Consider the following 16,994-nt stretch of genomic DNA (forward strand, 5'->3'; position numbering starts at 1 on the left):
AAATCAGTACTCTCTGATGTAAATTTAAGATTAGTTTCATTCTCTTTATTAATATAATCATATGAAACTGGGACAGGCAGAGAGTTAAACGTTTTAGTAGTAGTGTTATGCATGGAATGAAATATTTAAATTAGTCGGCTTCATTATGAAGGAGAGCGTGCGGAAATCTTCAGCCTGATAGAAATTCCTGCACATCTCAACGCGCCAAATCCACTGAAATTGATTCTGACTGATTCGCATTCCGGTGCCTGTTCCATGCCACTTGTTTAGGGCAGTCGTGCATTTATAGCAAACTGTTATGTGAAAATTGTATCGATGTCTGTCTATATTTAAAGATAATCAGAGTAACTGGACGAAGCTGATGGCCTTGGTTGTCTAGCTTTCCGCTTTATTTACAATGGTCGCGGGTTCGATTCCTCGCATGATAGAAAAAATTATATACATGAGTATATAATTAATTGCTAATTGCTTGTATCGGTTTGGGTGTTTTCTATATGTATATATTTAGTAAAAAATGTATGTATATGTATATATCAGTTGTCCATTACCTTCCCATAACACAACATAACTCTCTTTGTTTGGGATTAGATGGCGTTGTCTAATTGATTATTTGCTAACCCTCTGCTTATGGAAACACGGATAACAAACATAATAATTTGAGACATGGTATCTGTAAAGTAGTCATTTTTTTTTATTATTCTTTATACGACAGTGTTAGCCACTTAAATAGACTCAGCAAAAAGTGAGCATGTCAAAATTTTGCAAATCGAAAGTTGAAAATGGCTACTCCGTCTTCGATAACAGGTCTCATATTTTTAAGGGAAAAGACCAAGAGGCATTCCATGGTTCGCAGTGAGGGTGCCGGGTCCATTGTATTACAGAGTGGAAAACTCCGAGCAGTTCCCGGGATTTTTGAGCGGGCGTGGTTGTAGTTTTAAAGGGGCCCCGACCTACGTTAACACTCAGCTACAACGCGGATATTCTTCTCCCTGCCCAATCAAATCTGGTAAAAGCTAGTGCTGGTTTAGACACTTAAAATATTGTTAATCTCGTGAAAAATATTATCACAATCAATTTTTTATACGTTAAATCATGAATAAAGATAGAAATTAGTATTTATGAGGAAACATGTGATATAGGATAGCTCAAAGCTATGTGACGTGACAAGACCAAGGTCACGTGAGCGTTTGGTTCGTTGGAGCAGCATAATTTAATGATTCTACCTTTCGGGGTCCTAACTTCTGATCATGCGTAAGAATCTACATTTTAATGGTCGACGTGATAGAATTACAATACGGTTAAATAGATTTAGCAATCATTTTTATTTATTATTATAAAATAAGATTCTATTTTAAAACTCTTGTAGAATCCTGATTGTATGTATGAAAACTCCTAAACTTACATACACTACCTACAAAATGATAAAAACATGTAGTAATGGGCAAAGAGATTACCTCTGGATGGCCTGGCCCCAAATGCACGTGAAGTATATACGGTACTTACATAAAAAAATAATGTCTGTCTATCAGTTTGATTGTTCTTGTACCTAAAACAGTTTGACAGATTTTGAAAGGACTTACACTCGCATATTACTAATATTATATTTGTAGTTGTTGATATAAAAGACGTGAACGAAGACTCGGGTAGTCATTACCTGAATAATATAGAAATACAAAGACAATCACAAATGTTTGTATCGTGCGAGAAATCGAACCCGCAATCATAGGAAGCAACCGACCGCTGAACCACCGTGTCTTGTCACACTTACGCTTGGGTTATAAATCGGGCTAGTGAATCACTAGACCAGAACAGACTGAAATGTTAATCTTATATCATAATATACCATAATTATCCCGTGCTAATTAAAATACGCTTACCGTCAAATTCAGGCGCAAGTGTGGCCAGGATTAATACGACTTGTCATTTAGCAGCATTGGTTTCAAGATAATGAACTCATTAAATCCCAGCTCGCTGAGCGTGTCGACCTTCAAATATTTTTGTTTAACCTTTCTTTATACCTTCGTCAGTCAAATATTAAACCTCTAATTTGACATGGGCGTATTTTAATAAAACGTTAGGGGTACAGAAATTATGAATTATGAAACAATTACGTAATATATGATGATTTAACTACAAAACATTTATACAAAGTGATTTATGTCAAACTCTCGGTTTTGCAATATGTCTCTTTGCAGCTCGGCTCCTATTGGTCGTAGCGTGATGTTAGTTATCGCCTTTAACTTTCTTCGATAAATGGGCTTTGTAATCGCTAAAATAGTTTCGTTCAGTAGATCCAGAGACTTTACCGCTTTAATACATGTAGATATCCTACATCTGTAAGTAGAAAACTAAAAGCTGAAACGTGGGCTTATTACGTAACCATCCCAGAAAATTCTCATGAGATTTAGGAATAAATATCTAGTCCTATTTAGGTGAACTGGTAAAAAACTCGGCACTAATATTAAAAAGAAGAAAGATTTTTCTTTATTTACGTGACGAGCGAGACAGTATTGGATGATGTATAATGAACTTATTTAGCATACCTATATGTAGTTATTATATTTTTATTATTTATTTTATTTTATTTTATTTATTTCGAAACCAACAGCATACACAATACATAAAAACAGAAAGTACACACCAATAGTACAGCTAATAATAGGTTTTACAATATCAGTAAAAAATATAAGAAAGTTACGGACTTCGCACTATAGATATCAGGAATACATTCCGAGATTTCAGGAATGACCTAGGCCGCGTAATATGGGAGTTCATAGTTCGCAGCACACGTCAGACTAGTCATATCCTTGGATAATTCACACAGCGCCCTCTAGTCGCAAGCTAAGCAGATCTACAAGCTCTCCTTAGCATGTGTTTGTTTTGTTTTTATTTTTTTTAGACCCCTAACGTTATGCCCTTAGTTACGCCCCTTTGTCCGTAGACTGAGGGTCCGTGCTATTTTTTCATTTTATTTATTTAGTCCATTTTTTCTCGCTTTGCTTACTCCGCGAAAATTAAAGTTGTGGCTTCCCGTAGGTTATCAATGAATTAATAATGATTTTACAATATGGCCAAGATTACGCTCAGGTATAAATAATTGTTACACTTTATAGTTATCACATGTTATCATAACCGTGCTACTGTTAATGTCATCATCATCATCATCATCAACATACGGCCGTCACTTGCCATCAGGTAGACAGCCGCTAACCATTCTAGTTACACAAAAAAGTATTATTTTCCCTCTTTTGATTTCCCGAATTAAGATGAACATAAACTTAATTGTGGGAGGGATATAAAAGGATATTTTCTGGGATGGCTCGTAATGGATTGCTTCCGTGGTCGGACCCTACCCAAACTATATTGGATTCATCTTGCAATGATCCATCAAGTGTCCATTCTGCGGCCGCTGTTATGTCACTGAAGATACGATATTACTAGAAAGTGCCGGGTAGCTTACATTTTGTCGATGTTATTGATTGTTGCAAGATTTGGCGGTAGAATGAACAATATATTTGTTCATTCTACCGTTCTATTTTAAAATATCATATTCTTAATGACATTTTAAAATAATATTTATGTTTATTATTAAAATAGTTCGATTTTTAGAAATGAAATGAACTATTTATTACTAATAATACTTTTTATTCGTGCATTTCATAAGTGAGGCAAACTGCCTTATCTCAACTTTCAACCGAAATACATCTTAGAAAGCAGGTAGAGGTACCCAGATGGCTACCCAGACGCTATGCCCTTGGTAAAAAGCGTCTCCAAAAATCTATTCGTTTTCATTTTGCTCTAAATTATAGCGGTACTGACTTCTATCAGGAATGAGGCGTGGTAACTGACCCACTGAAATCAATCAATCAACTGAACATACGGACTATTTAGGTACATAGTTAATATACTTGGAACCGACTAAATTACTAAGTAAATAATCAGGTTAATGATCTTTGACTTCTATTACGGTATATAATATGGAATATTCTATTTTTTTTTAAACCAGGGCATAGAGCCATGCTCTCCATCTGATAGTAAAGTAGTCTATTAATTTGGAATATCAAAGTTAGAATAAAATTTTATATATATAGTAAAGGCATGAAATATTTATAAAACACCTGTAAATAGTTAGAAAAAAAATTTAATTCATCGATTTCGATTATCCTTTCTGATAATCCAAACTAATAATATCAAACTAAATATAAAAGCATTAAGGACAATTTAGTTCTATTAAAGCCATTTATTCTTATATTTTTTTACCGTACCATCTATTTCAGGCGGCAGGTTCAATTACGAATTAACATCACTAGGAACTGCTATTACTTGACTGTTGTTATTTTTACAATCAATCTTTTAACACAACTGACATAAATATTAATTTATGTCTAACGTTATATATTGGTTTTTACTCTGATATAACTTGGTAGCCTAGTGTTGAATAGTACTAGTCACCACAAGGCCTCTATAAACTAGCTAACTAGCCCGAAACACTTGTCGCAATGTAGGTGTAGACTCAATAACGGTTGAAATTTAATGACCAATAGAGAAGGTCGTAACGCTTCCAGTGTTATAATATGTAGTGTGAAAACCTGGCCACCGCGGTCAGGTTTTGATACAAAATATTTTTGCATGCTAATTGTAGAAGAATTAAAGAAAATAATGTAAATCCAGTAAGTAATGAAATGAACTTCCGCAAAACAAATAATAAAATATATTAATATTTTTTTCCACTTATTATCTTACTCAGGACTACACAGCACTATTATATTATAACAGTACCTATACTAATGAAAATGATTTTCAATCCATACACAGAATTGACAATTGAATTGACAAACTACTATCCAGTATTAAAAAGCCAATAATTTTACAAAAGTTTAATGTAGTTAGGAAATGGTTTAATGAGATGATACAAGTACAAAACAACACACAGAACAAAAGATGTAATGATTTCCGCAGAATAATACCCAATTCTATAAAATATAAATATAATATATTCTGAGCACAAGCATTGCAGCGCATTATATCTTTTATCTACAAGAAATATTTTTTCTGAAACCTCTTACGTTAACTATCTCAAGAGACAAATATCTGCTTTCGTCGACTCGGTTTGCAAACAAGAATCTTATTATGTAGTCCCAAGTGTCTGAGAATTGGATAGGTATGTCCATTCATTCTTTAGTAAGTTGGTACAATATTAGGTAATAGAAGTGAAGTAAATGACTTTGCTTTTTATATTGCATGAAGGGTAACGAGTTTGCAGTTCACCTGAAAAGGCAATAGATTTATTAGTCTATGTAAAGGGTACACTGTACCTTCCTGTGCTGGTATATGCTGTAGAAGATGACAGGATGGGCATGGAATCAGGTTAATCTCATCGTGGAGAATTTTCCAGGAATTAATCAAGGTGGTTTCTAAGCCAAACTAATTGGAGATCGTCTTCACAGGATATCTTTATAGCGATGAGGAGTCCATCCAATCACTAACACAACACACAACTCCTTTTTCCAGTGATGGCAAGTAATTTTTTCCGTTTGTTTAAAAGATGATAATGAAATGGTGTACTCGCCTACGCTAAAGGTTTACGCTGGGGTGCACCAGTGAACGATGATAAGATGAACATGAGGTCGCGACAATTAGCCCTTCATGACAAATTCACCAAGAGTTTATCTTATTTTTTAATTGATTGTTTCCAGGAGAAAAATGCGTGGAGGTCCACCTGATATGTTACATAACTACGAGTAGCAATGTACTCATTAGTCCTTATTACTAATAATCCCTAGCCCACTGAAGACAAACCACTGCCCCTAAAAATCCCTGTTAATTAAACGTAATATACGATAAAGAATAATCATTGACAGAAATGGACATATCCAATTGCCACAAAGATGTCAAAATATGTGAGATTCCAAGTAAGCCACAGTATTCTGTCATATCCAGTGTTTTCAGATCAATAGGTAACGCTAGTCTATGCATTGTTTCTAACTCACATAAAGATATCAGGAGGAGGTAATGATAATGATGGTCGTTATCAATGAGTACAAAACATTATATTTTGATTTAAAGACGGTATTATTACGTATATAAAAATACGGGAGCAGGATGCGGTTAGCTGGTTATTTCCCCGGAGACGATACGACACGGGCTGTATGAGTCGCTGCTCGAGAGGCAATTTATATAATTTCACCATAAAAAGGTAAATGTAAGGTATTTAGACATTAAATATTCGTAAGCACTGAGTGATTACATGTAACTGAGTGGTAATTTACCTACATTAGGATTTTATAAAAATGGCGCTACTATGCCTGCTTGTTTAGACATTAGAGTAGAGATATAGTTATTAACTAGCTGTCATCTGCAATTTCATTCGCGTTGAATATAACTTTTTTTTATGAAAATAAAAAAATATCTAAAACAAAAGTAGCCAAACTGACTCCTTATAACATTAGCTAACTGCGAGTGAAAGTCCCGTCAAAATCGGTCCAATCCTCACAGAAATTAGCAAGAACAATCAAAGAAACAGCTTGTCACGATTTCATGTATAAAGGCTATACAGATTTTAACGAAATTTGACTAAAAATATATATGTCATGAGAACGTATAAAGGTTTTATATTTTTATATAATAAGCTGCAGACGCGTTTTTAAAACATATAAGTTTCAAGAGTTAAGTAGATAGGTAATAAAATCTTCAGTAGAGAATATTTTTATTTGTAGGTAATATTTGGGAAATCCTCTACAATAAAACGAACGATCTTGCTCCATAAACCTTGCAAATAAAGTATATTGTCATAAAAACTTATAGGCGGTAGGATATTTTACTGGGTGCTATTTTTATGCAGAACTTAGCATAACTCTGACAGTGATGGAATAGGTCACTATGCTTTGTATACATCTTTTATTCTGCCTCTTTCCTTTTTTCAAACTATTTTGTCCTTTTACATGTAAGTGAATAATAACTACTCTATCAATATCGGAGTTAGACTGTTACGTCATTTTTCACTTAGTCGTGTGTTTTAGAACTTTACCATTCTCTATGTTTGCCTTTGCTTGCAATATTTTTGTCTGTACAGGTATAAATTTCATATGCATAAATATGATTTTGTACGCAAAGTATTCATACGTTATATTTTATTGAAAGTAATATTATAAATAGAAAAGATTATTTTTTGTTTGTTAACTTAATATATATAAATGCAAAAATATCTTTGACAGTAGTACTTTGGTTTATACCTTGCGACTAAAAGACTAAATAGATCTTAATTAAATTTATATAAACGGAATAATATGGAGTATATATGTATTATATTATATAGCATATACTCCATACAGTTTACATAATTTATAAAATTTCTATCTAAATAAAAAATGGCCCCGGTTTTTTTTTAATTATTAAACTATCTAATTTGCTGCTAATAGGTTGAATTGTAATTAAAGATTAGTGTTTTAACAAATTTAAGTATTGTTTTATATTATGTATGTTATTTAAATGTAGAGTGTATTGAAAGTAATGGATTAAGTGACCGTATTAGGCACATTGATTTTAGAATAAAACGTATAATTCATTACGTTTAAAATTAGTATTCATGTTGCTAAGTAACAGTTATATATGTAACGCACAATTATATTTGTTGCTATAATCCACTGAATATCTCCATCAGAAATAACCTTCAACCTCCCATAAGAAATATGTATATCAACGTCATTTTGTTACATACACACCCTACTATCCAGTCGAAGCCAGTCAAAAGCGGTCAAAGTCACTTAACGCCTCCTGAAAAGGGCGTTCCATATTTAAACATTCCAAAGAGGCTTTTAGACGATACAGGCCTCATGCAATTGGGTAAATTCGCTTATTATGAATGCAAATAAGGGTGACTCTAGTCCTTAAACAAAACCGGTTTGAAATTCATGTTACACTAGTGGTTTTGTCTGTGGACACTAGCGGCTTTGGATTTTGTAACCACGAGCATTTCTTTATATAATACGATTCTTTTTTATACAAGTATGGTGGCAATCAAACATACGGCCAGTCTGATGGTAAACGGTTACCGTAACTAATTGACGTATAATGTGTGCGTTGCCGGCCCTTATGAAACTTTAATACGCTTCTTGAAAACTTTGCAACTAATACTAAAATATATACGAGTATAATTATAATCTCAGGACAATTCACACAATGCAATTTAGACCCTAATTATGCTAGCTAAAGCTTGTGTTATGGGTACCAGATAACTGATATAAATACGTGGATATATTTTTTTTAGTAAGTACATACATATTATACACAGAAAAAATCCAGACGGTACAAAAAAATGAAAAAAAAAACAGGCACACACATGAATACAAAGTTTGTGCCCTGGGAGGAATTGAACCCGCGATCCGCGGTGTGCTAAACCGCTAGACCACCGAGGGCATCTAAATGGCAATCAGTCCAACTGAAGGTAAGCAGAAACTATCACCTATATTTCTAAATACTACGGATTGATGTCGTAGTTTTTATTAAATAATATAAGAGCTCGTGTTATGGTAACTGAAGAACTGAAATAAATAAGGTCTGATATCATAGGACACACGTAGGACCTTTTATGCTTTGCTATTCCGGAGGCATGCTCTATACCCTGTAATTTCACTGCCATATCTCACCTGACATCTGACGCACAGCTTACAAAGTTAGACAGAGGTACCCATGCAGACGACTTTGTTCAAAGTCTGTCACGGTGCGATTTATAACAGTTAACTAATGTTACTACGACATCGTATTACTTTCCCAAAAAAAAGAAAATTATTAACGGATAGCAATACCTTCGTGGCCGTTTTGTAATAATGTGCGGAAGGAAAGTGGTAAAAGGGTTTGTGGGTTAGGGGCGGACAATTCTGTAAGGTAATCGTCGTAATTTTGTATGGTATCTCTGGAATGTGCAATTATGTATAATAGCTTTATTTAATAATTACCAAACCATATATATTAGATTAATCGTTACTATACGTAAATAGACAATATTATTCCTTCATGACTATTACTGCAGATGACACAGTAACAGCTAGTAGTTGACTACTGAACTGATAGCATTCCAATGACTGTAGCACTACATGCCCAAGTTTCCGTCTGTTAATCACCGAAATCATTTGGTTTGTTAACGGTGTTTCCATCGTCGGAAATTTATTCAGGGATATAAATTGATACACAAGTTTTTTTGGTGTCGGCGTCGCTGGCGATGCACTAATAGAATTCAATTCAGTTAGCACATCGTCGGAAATTCACCAAGAATTTGCCTTGATTGTTTCCAGGGGTAACCTCGTGGAGGTCAACCTGACATGGTGTGTTGCTAGCAATGGCATCAACAGTCGATATTAATTACTGACAAATCCCTTCCGCCCTTCATGACTCGGCTACTAAACGACTATGTTAGGACCGTTTCTGATATGTTTACATATTTAGTTAATATTTATTTGAGTAAATTCAGGGTAAATAACAATTATATTTTATGTATATACGTATAGTAGCAGCGTACTTAAATAACAATGACATAACCTTACTTAATTGACAATTAACTTAATTACTTAAACGAAGTTCAACTTAAGTACAATATTTATTTTATACACTTCCACTGCATCAGATGTTTTTTTATACTTAACAATTGTCATGTTTACACAAGCTAGTGATTTAGTTTATTTTTTAAGTAAAAAACTACAATGTATAAGAAAGACGGGAACGCTGTGTCAGACCTTGTTTTTTAGTTTTACTTCCTACGGAGTTACAACAAAGGAACAGAGTAACTAGAAAATTGTTCGCCCCTCTCATTTTACTTTCTAGTTCTATTGTAGTGACAAAACCAGGAATTTTCAAGTGGAATTGTAAGAGGATCAGGGTTGCCAATTGTACGAGTATCATCAAATTTCCACAGATCAAAATGTGGTACCAATGATACGTATCCGATTATTAAAATTCCGATAGTACAAAATCTGGTACCAATATGTTTCACATTATCAAAATTCAGATAGTACAAAACCTGGTACCAGTAGGTATCAGATTTTCAAAATTCTGATAGTACAAAATCTGGTACCATTAAGCACCGGATTTTCAAAATTCAGATAGTATAAAATTTGATACTAATAGGTACCAGATTTTGACCTGTGGTTTGAAAAAGAAAAAAAGCATTTATTACTTTACTTATACAAGAAATGACAATAATTGAATTTTATTCAAATTACTTCAACCGTTTTTACAACAAGCAGACAAATTTAGAAAGTAAGCTACTCGCCGACAGTAATATGCGAGACGACTATGTAAAGTCTATCTCGGTACAAGAAAAATAATATTAGCAACCCTCAATAGGATATACGTTTCAACAAGCTTGCTTATTCTCCGCCAAAGTGACTGTTACATTGTCTTTGCAAGGTTTTATACAAAATAGCGCAGGCGAAATGAACAACGACTGAAATAAGTTACTTTAACTTATTTAGATTTATGTAATAGTTGACTAAACTTTTGACAGTGAATTAGAATATTTATTATTAAATTAGTGTTCATTAGCTGAATATCTTCAATGTCCAGGACTTGTCATTTAGTAGAAAGTTGGGGGCTGAAGAATGAATTTTATGAACATTTATTTTGGAATCAAATTAGATAAATCTAGAACGACATTCTTCAATATGTTTTATTTAAAACAAGTGTAGCATCAACATTTTTTTTATAAAAATCTGTGTTTTTTGTGTATTAATCTAGAGGACAGGTCAATTACTCATGAAACTGAAATTCTAATAAACAAAATCCTGGTTACATTAAGTTCCATTTTATAAATATTATAATTAGTTAAGTAAGTTAAGAAAGTTTATGGATCTTATGACTATAGGAATTATCAAAGAAACTACGCACTACAAAGTATATTATATTAATATAAAAATATCGAATATATATATATAAAATGTACCTGTTGAGTTTCTTGTCAGTTATACTCAAATGAAATAGCTAGCCGAACTGGACGGTAAGGAGATTGATAAAAATTAAGACGTAGAGATGACCGAAAGTAGTTGTATGTTAATAAATAATTTTGAGGTTGAGTCCTGAAAATAATATTTAACACCAGAATATTTAACAGAAAATTCATTAGAAAAAAAGAATGAGAATGAAGGCCGAACACTAAAAATATGTAAAATTCCACAGTAAATTAAATTTTAATGTTAGCAATAAAATAAGATTCTTAAAGAGACACGACATTGAGATTCTTGTAAATAAAATGAATTCCATCGTCGTAATTGTTGTATAAAAATTTTCAGCTTTTAAGTTATAATTTTTAATAGCGATAAATGACGGCCTTTTTAGTTTCACGGTTTAGCACACCTCTAGTATCTGATGGTGGCAGGTTCGTTTCCTCGCATGGTGCAAACATTTGTATTCATGTGTCTGATTGTTTATATCTGATATGGGTATTTACTATATATATGTATATATAAAAAAAGTATCTAAGTAACTAAGTAAAAAATATGGCAGAAACGGTGAAAGAGAGCCAAAACCGCGCGGGTCTTCTAGTGTATTAGTGTTATGTGTACATATGTGTACACACCTGATAGATGTTATCAGGTGTCTGGTACACATTTTGCCACATTTTTCTTTGAAGCTCATCTCCTATTGGTCGTAATGAGATATTATATAGCCTCTTACCTTCTTCAATAAATAGGTTTTTTAATACTGAGAGAATTTTCATAATGGGTTCAGTAGATACACAGATTACCTCCTACAACCTCATAAACATAGTGGAAGTGCGTATAGAACCTTATATATGTATATAGCAAATGTATTGTAAAATTACATTTCCAAATGGAAAATAAAATCACGCAGCCTAATGAATCCGCTTACTGTATTATAGATATTTCATTTAACGTAAATTCCCTCGTTAGACATTGCTCTTTACACCTAATTCCTTTCAGTAATGTAGACACGTCGGCCAGCATTTTCAACATTTATAATAACAATTTTCTCTTTCTGAGAAACTCTTTCATTAAGAGGTTAATTAAAAGAACAGTGGTACAAGTAATAAAAGAAATGTGTATTAACTATAAAATATACCTTTTCTGTCTGAATACATAATAGATGTAATACTGAAATTTAGTTTTTCTTTCATTGTCACATGAAACTTATTTTTGTTAATATTCTAGATGGCTCAGTCAGAGGTAATATCGAGGACCTGATGAATGAAGTTTTTCTTTCATTAACATCGACCATTGATAATGTATCTTATTGAAAACATTGCATAACACTCGTGAAAATGTATAAATATTAATATTACCTCCCCTTGGAAAGACATCGTGATAAATTCCTGATGAATTTTCCACAATGGGCTAAATGACCTGACATCATTCTCATCTTATCCTCGACTGGTGCCCCACTAGCGTAAATCGTGAGAGTAGACAGGTGCAACATTCCATTGTCATCAATTAAAAAAACAAAAATTCGGTTCGATTGATTGTATGTATATACATAGATAGCTAATTATTAGGATGATTAATTGTTAAATTTAATCAATAAAGAGTAGACGATCACCATAACCAATTTTGTTGGCAGTCGATTGAAAATATACAATATTTCGGGCTCTTTATTTCAGTTGAGGAAATAATCCTCGACTTCACCATAAGTACATAGAGTTCGTCATTGTTTGCGAGCGACAAATATTTACCGCCTTCTAGAGGGCGAGGAATAGCTGTAGAAAGAATTTTTTCATTGCCCTATTCAATATCGGGAATTCGGTTGGTAACTTATTGTGTTTCGGTGTAATTCCCAGGCATTATTAAGGGAACAAAGTAGGCACTCCTGTAACTGAAGGACTTATCGAAACACAAGCGTACAACGCAGGTTTGTATATAACATTCTGTACAGAGGGATTAACTTAATCCTTATGAATGGCAAAGCAAAAGTAACAATACTGTCTACGCCCAAATAAAGAACGATACTGTTACCAACACTATTGGAGTTATCTCTCTGCGCAACTCTCTAATATCGTGAGTGCTCTGTAACTTAAAACTAGTTAAAATACTTAGAAATTGTAAACTTTCTATTTTTCTATAAAGAATAAAATATTTAAACACTGGCGTTATATGTGACAGATAGTTTTATAAATAGTATAGGTAACCACTGCTCTTATGGCCAGAGGAAGGCCCGAAAAAGAGATGGTTGGACTGTGTGAATGTTGATATGGTAAGAAAGGATGAGATGACTACGAACAGGGATTAAAGGAAGAGAAAATCATATTACGCCGACCTAAAATAAAAGTCAAGTTCAACTTCATTTATACGTCATTTCTTTTACATAAATATATAAAACCTACTTATATGTATATAAATATATATACGACTGTACTGTAAATTAGCTGAAAGGTATATTAGGAAACATAAAAACACAGGGAAAAAAATAGGTACTGCCTATTGAAAAAGAAAATTTGAAATTTCGGCATCTACCTGCCATCTAGATGTCAGATTTAAAAATACGCCCTAAGATAGCTAACATAAGTACCGTACTGGCGATACTAGTATTAACACCTTCATGAATGAATGAGAACTACTGCCCGATGGAGGTGTATAGGCGGTACCGAGGCAGATTGCCGTCGTCAATGCCGTGACCACAGACAACTAACATTTATATTATTACTGCCTACCGGTGCCCACTGTTACCCACGTTAAATTTCAAGATATAAATTTCAATACAAAATATAACCTATATGTTATTCTCATGCATAAGTTATATTACCATAAAGTTTTATCAAAATCTGTCCAGTAGTTTTTGCGTGAAAGAGTAACAAACATCCACACAACTTTCGCGTTTATAATATTATTAAGATTAAGATTACATACGTATGTTAGTCTATAAGCTTTTTTTAATATGAGTCATTAGTAGCATGAAATAAATTACTTCATTAAAAAATTTTGATATATGTTTTTCCCTACTAAAAATGTTTTTGATTGTCCGCAGATATAAGTCAAAGTCAACTGCTATGCCGGGGTTTGTCCGCGCACAAGGTATGCGGGCTTCGTGCGCACGCGCCCCGGATTTCCTTTACAAGTAAAGATGACCCGGAACCACATGAACTCCGGCGGAAGTCTGCCAGCAGCCGCCTGGGAAGCTCGCCTCGATCCAGCATAGCGAGCGAAGAACGAGCTGATGGAGTTGCGCTGAGGTAATTTTGTATAAAAGTAAATTTAGAAATCTAGAATACGCGCTTAAGTTGGTCTGTATTACACTTACTTGACATTTATTCATTATTTCGTGCTATTCTTAAGCATAAGTTACATTACATCAAAATCCGCGCAGTAGTTTTTACGTGAAAACATCCATCCATCCATCCATACTCACAAACTTTCGCGTTTATAATATGTATTAGCAAGATACAAATAAACAAAGTGTCCGTAATTTCAAATTAACAGCTTACAAATAAAAATATTTTTGTTTTGTCTTTGTTTGCTTGTTTTTGCTAATCTATGAGACATGTACACAAGCTGCTAATCTTGAGACTAAATTAAAAGATAGGGCAATTTTCATAATCACTTACTCAGTATCAATATTTATTTTTATACTTTGAATAATAAGGATTAAGTAAATATTTACCGGGTCAGCTGCTAAGTATAAGTAGCTTTGAATGTAGTAGCATTTAATATTGCTACGGTTGTTACGACCCGAATATCCAAATCTAATTTCCGTGACATCATAACAAGCGTAGCTGTGTAACTGTCTGTCAAGGAAATTAGATCTCCACCGGACGGGCAGGTAGGTTTAAGTCATCCCAGTATATTGACGGGTCATTGATATTTCGTACTGTTACCTTTATTGTTTAAAATTTTAGATTACTTGCGGAAAAAATAGCGTTGTGGCTTTCCGGTTTACTACCACAAGTTGCATACTAAAGGACGTGAGTTGAAATCTTGAAGAAATTAATATAAAAACTTTTTTTTTCATAACTCTGAATGTCTGGTGAAGGAAACACCGATAACAAAAATTTATTCGGAAGGCGACTGTAGGTTCCCTGATACTTTGGATTAATAATACAATAAAATAGCTTGTATCGATCTGGCTGTGTTCTATGTATAATAATACATGCATAGTATTAATGAAAAAAATATAGTACCCATAATACATGCTTTAGTTAGCTTAATTTGGCGCTGTGTGAATTGTCCTGAGATTATTATAAAAAAATGCATACAATAAATAATTAAACCTTTGTTATATTTATGGCCATTAACTTTTAACTAAGGGAGCAACCCTTAGTTAAAAGTTTTGTATTATAGCAACATTGAGTATTTCTATGCTTGTTAGGGGCATTCGTAGTCCAGTAGTTCAGTTACTTCTCGTCGGCACTTGATCTCGACTGCGCGGCAACTGAGTCAAGTGCGATCTTGGGTTGATGACATGGCAAGTATGCCATTATATTTGAACGTACAAAGGTTGTAAAGCTACATAAAATGTATTTTAATTTTATTATACAAGAAAATCTTAAATAAATTTACTCCGGTATAAATTTAAAATATAACGCATTAAGGCATGGCACCTTATTTCTCAGGTAAGGCATGAAATGATGAAGTGATTGCAGTAGTGCTTCTCATATCCATACAGTAGGGTTCATTTTCTATTAAAGGTACAGTTATTTTGTTTGTAAATAAAAAAAAACAAAGCGGGGTAATATTAGGATTAAAATCCTTACCTAAAGTTGCCTTATAAAAATAGGCATAAAGTAAACCAAACTCGGTTATACATATATAAATAGGTAATAGAATATTTTTAAAAATTCCGTTATAATATTTATAACCTCCTTGGTCTAGGGGATTGACACATTACTTTAATGCGATGGTCTACTAGTTTAATAATATTATATATAGATATAAATCTATTAATTTTGTATTACCATCCAAAAATACTAAAAATGCTACGCTTAAAACCTCCTTTCACATATATAAGAAAAAAAATGTATTATTGGGAGACCACATTAAAGTAATTGAATCCAAAATAATAATAATGTATTGGTAATTTTATCTGTTTGTCTAAGAAAAGTCTTAACCGATTTACGTACAGTTTTCATTTGGTAAGGCTTACTTAAAATTTTGTATATGCTTTATCCCAATAGAATAGAATTCTATTGAGTAGACTTAACACAATAATAATGTCATAAAACAAGAAGCAATAATTTAAGCACATTACAAAACAGAGTCAATGTGGACCACAACTCAGTTTAATCCAGCATTACAATATAGTTTCCAGCGCTGGTTTTCAGCGTAGCAATTACAATATACATATAAATAAGAAATATGTACGATGTCGCGGATTCAGCTAGTGAGTAAAAAAGTCGTAACGTAAAAGTATATTATATGATACACAATGTGTCGTAAAGCAAATTAAGTGTCGCATTAGAAAAGCTCATAAAATCTTGTTATTTGTACAAAGCTTTAATACACATAAAAGAGTCACTTTCGACTTAGCGTATGTATCTTTCAGAGCTTTAGGTACAATGATACGAAATTTCATTATAAACAAACATACTCTCGAAACCAATATCGATCGATCGACATTGGAATGTGACCACACCTTTTCGTATTGAATTTGTTCGCTAGCAGTGTATTAGTTCCATATTTCGCGGTCATTGAATGAATCCTACAATGTCGCCGATTTATCCTGTTTACACTTGACCGCCTTTGAAAAGAACGATACAAATGTGGATTGCGTTGAAATTGATATTGTAGTTTAGGATTGATCCTGAAGATCAAATCTACATGTATTTAGGTAATTTCACAATTTAAGAAATAAAATTAATAGATTAGATTTAAAAAAAATGTTCTCAAGCTGTGCTGATGTTCTCAAATGTTGTCAATTGCTACCGTTGATATAAACTCGACTATAGTTAAATCCACATTTTATTTAATTGCTTTATAAAATGTAAATAATAATTGACTTTCTTTGTTATGTAAGTCATAAGCTCTACCATCATCATCTGCTTCTTCCTTATCCCATTTATT

The 16,994-nt window shown here is 33.1% G+C and overlaps 1 protein-coding gene across 1 annotated transcript in view; it reads left to right on the forward strand.

The window, feature by feature from the left end:
- The window catches only part of LOC131843847 (ankyrin repeat and fibronectin type-III domain-containing protein 1-like), a 273,742-nt gene that overhangs the window by 112,209 nt on the left and 144,539 nt on the right, over positions 1–16,994 (forward strand). Inside the window, exon 4 of the mRNA XM_059192602.1 lies at positions 13,966–14,170. Coding sequence (XP_059048585.1) covers positions 13,966–14,170 — 205 coding nt within the window. The remainder of the gene's footprint in view (positions 1–13,965; positions 14,171–16,994) is intronic.

This window comes from Achroia grisella, unplaced genomic scaffold (genome assembly GCF_030625045.1).
Source record: "Achroia grisella isolate CSIRO2021 unplaced genomic scaffold, CSIRO_AGI_Agris_v1 utg352, whole genome shotgun sequence".
Lineage (NCBI taxonomy): Eukaryota > Metazoa > Arthropoda > Insecta > Lepidoptera > Pyralidae > Achroia > Achroia grisella.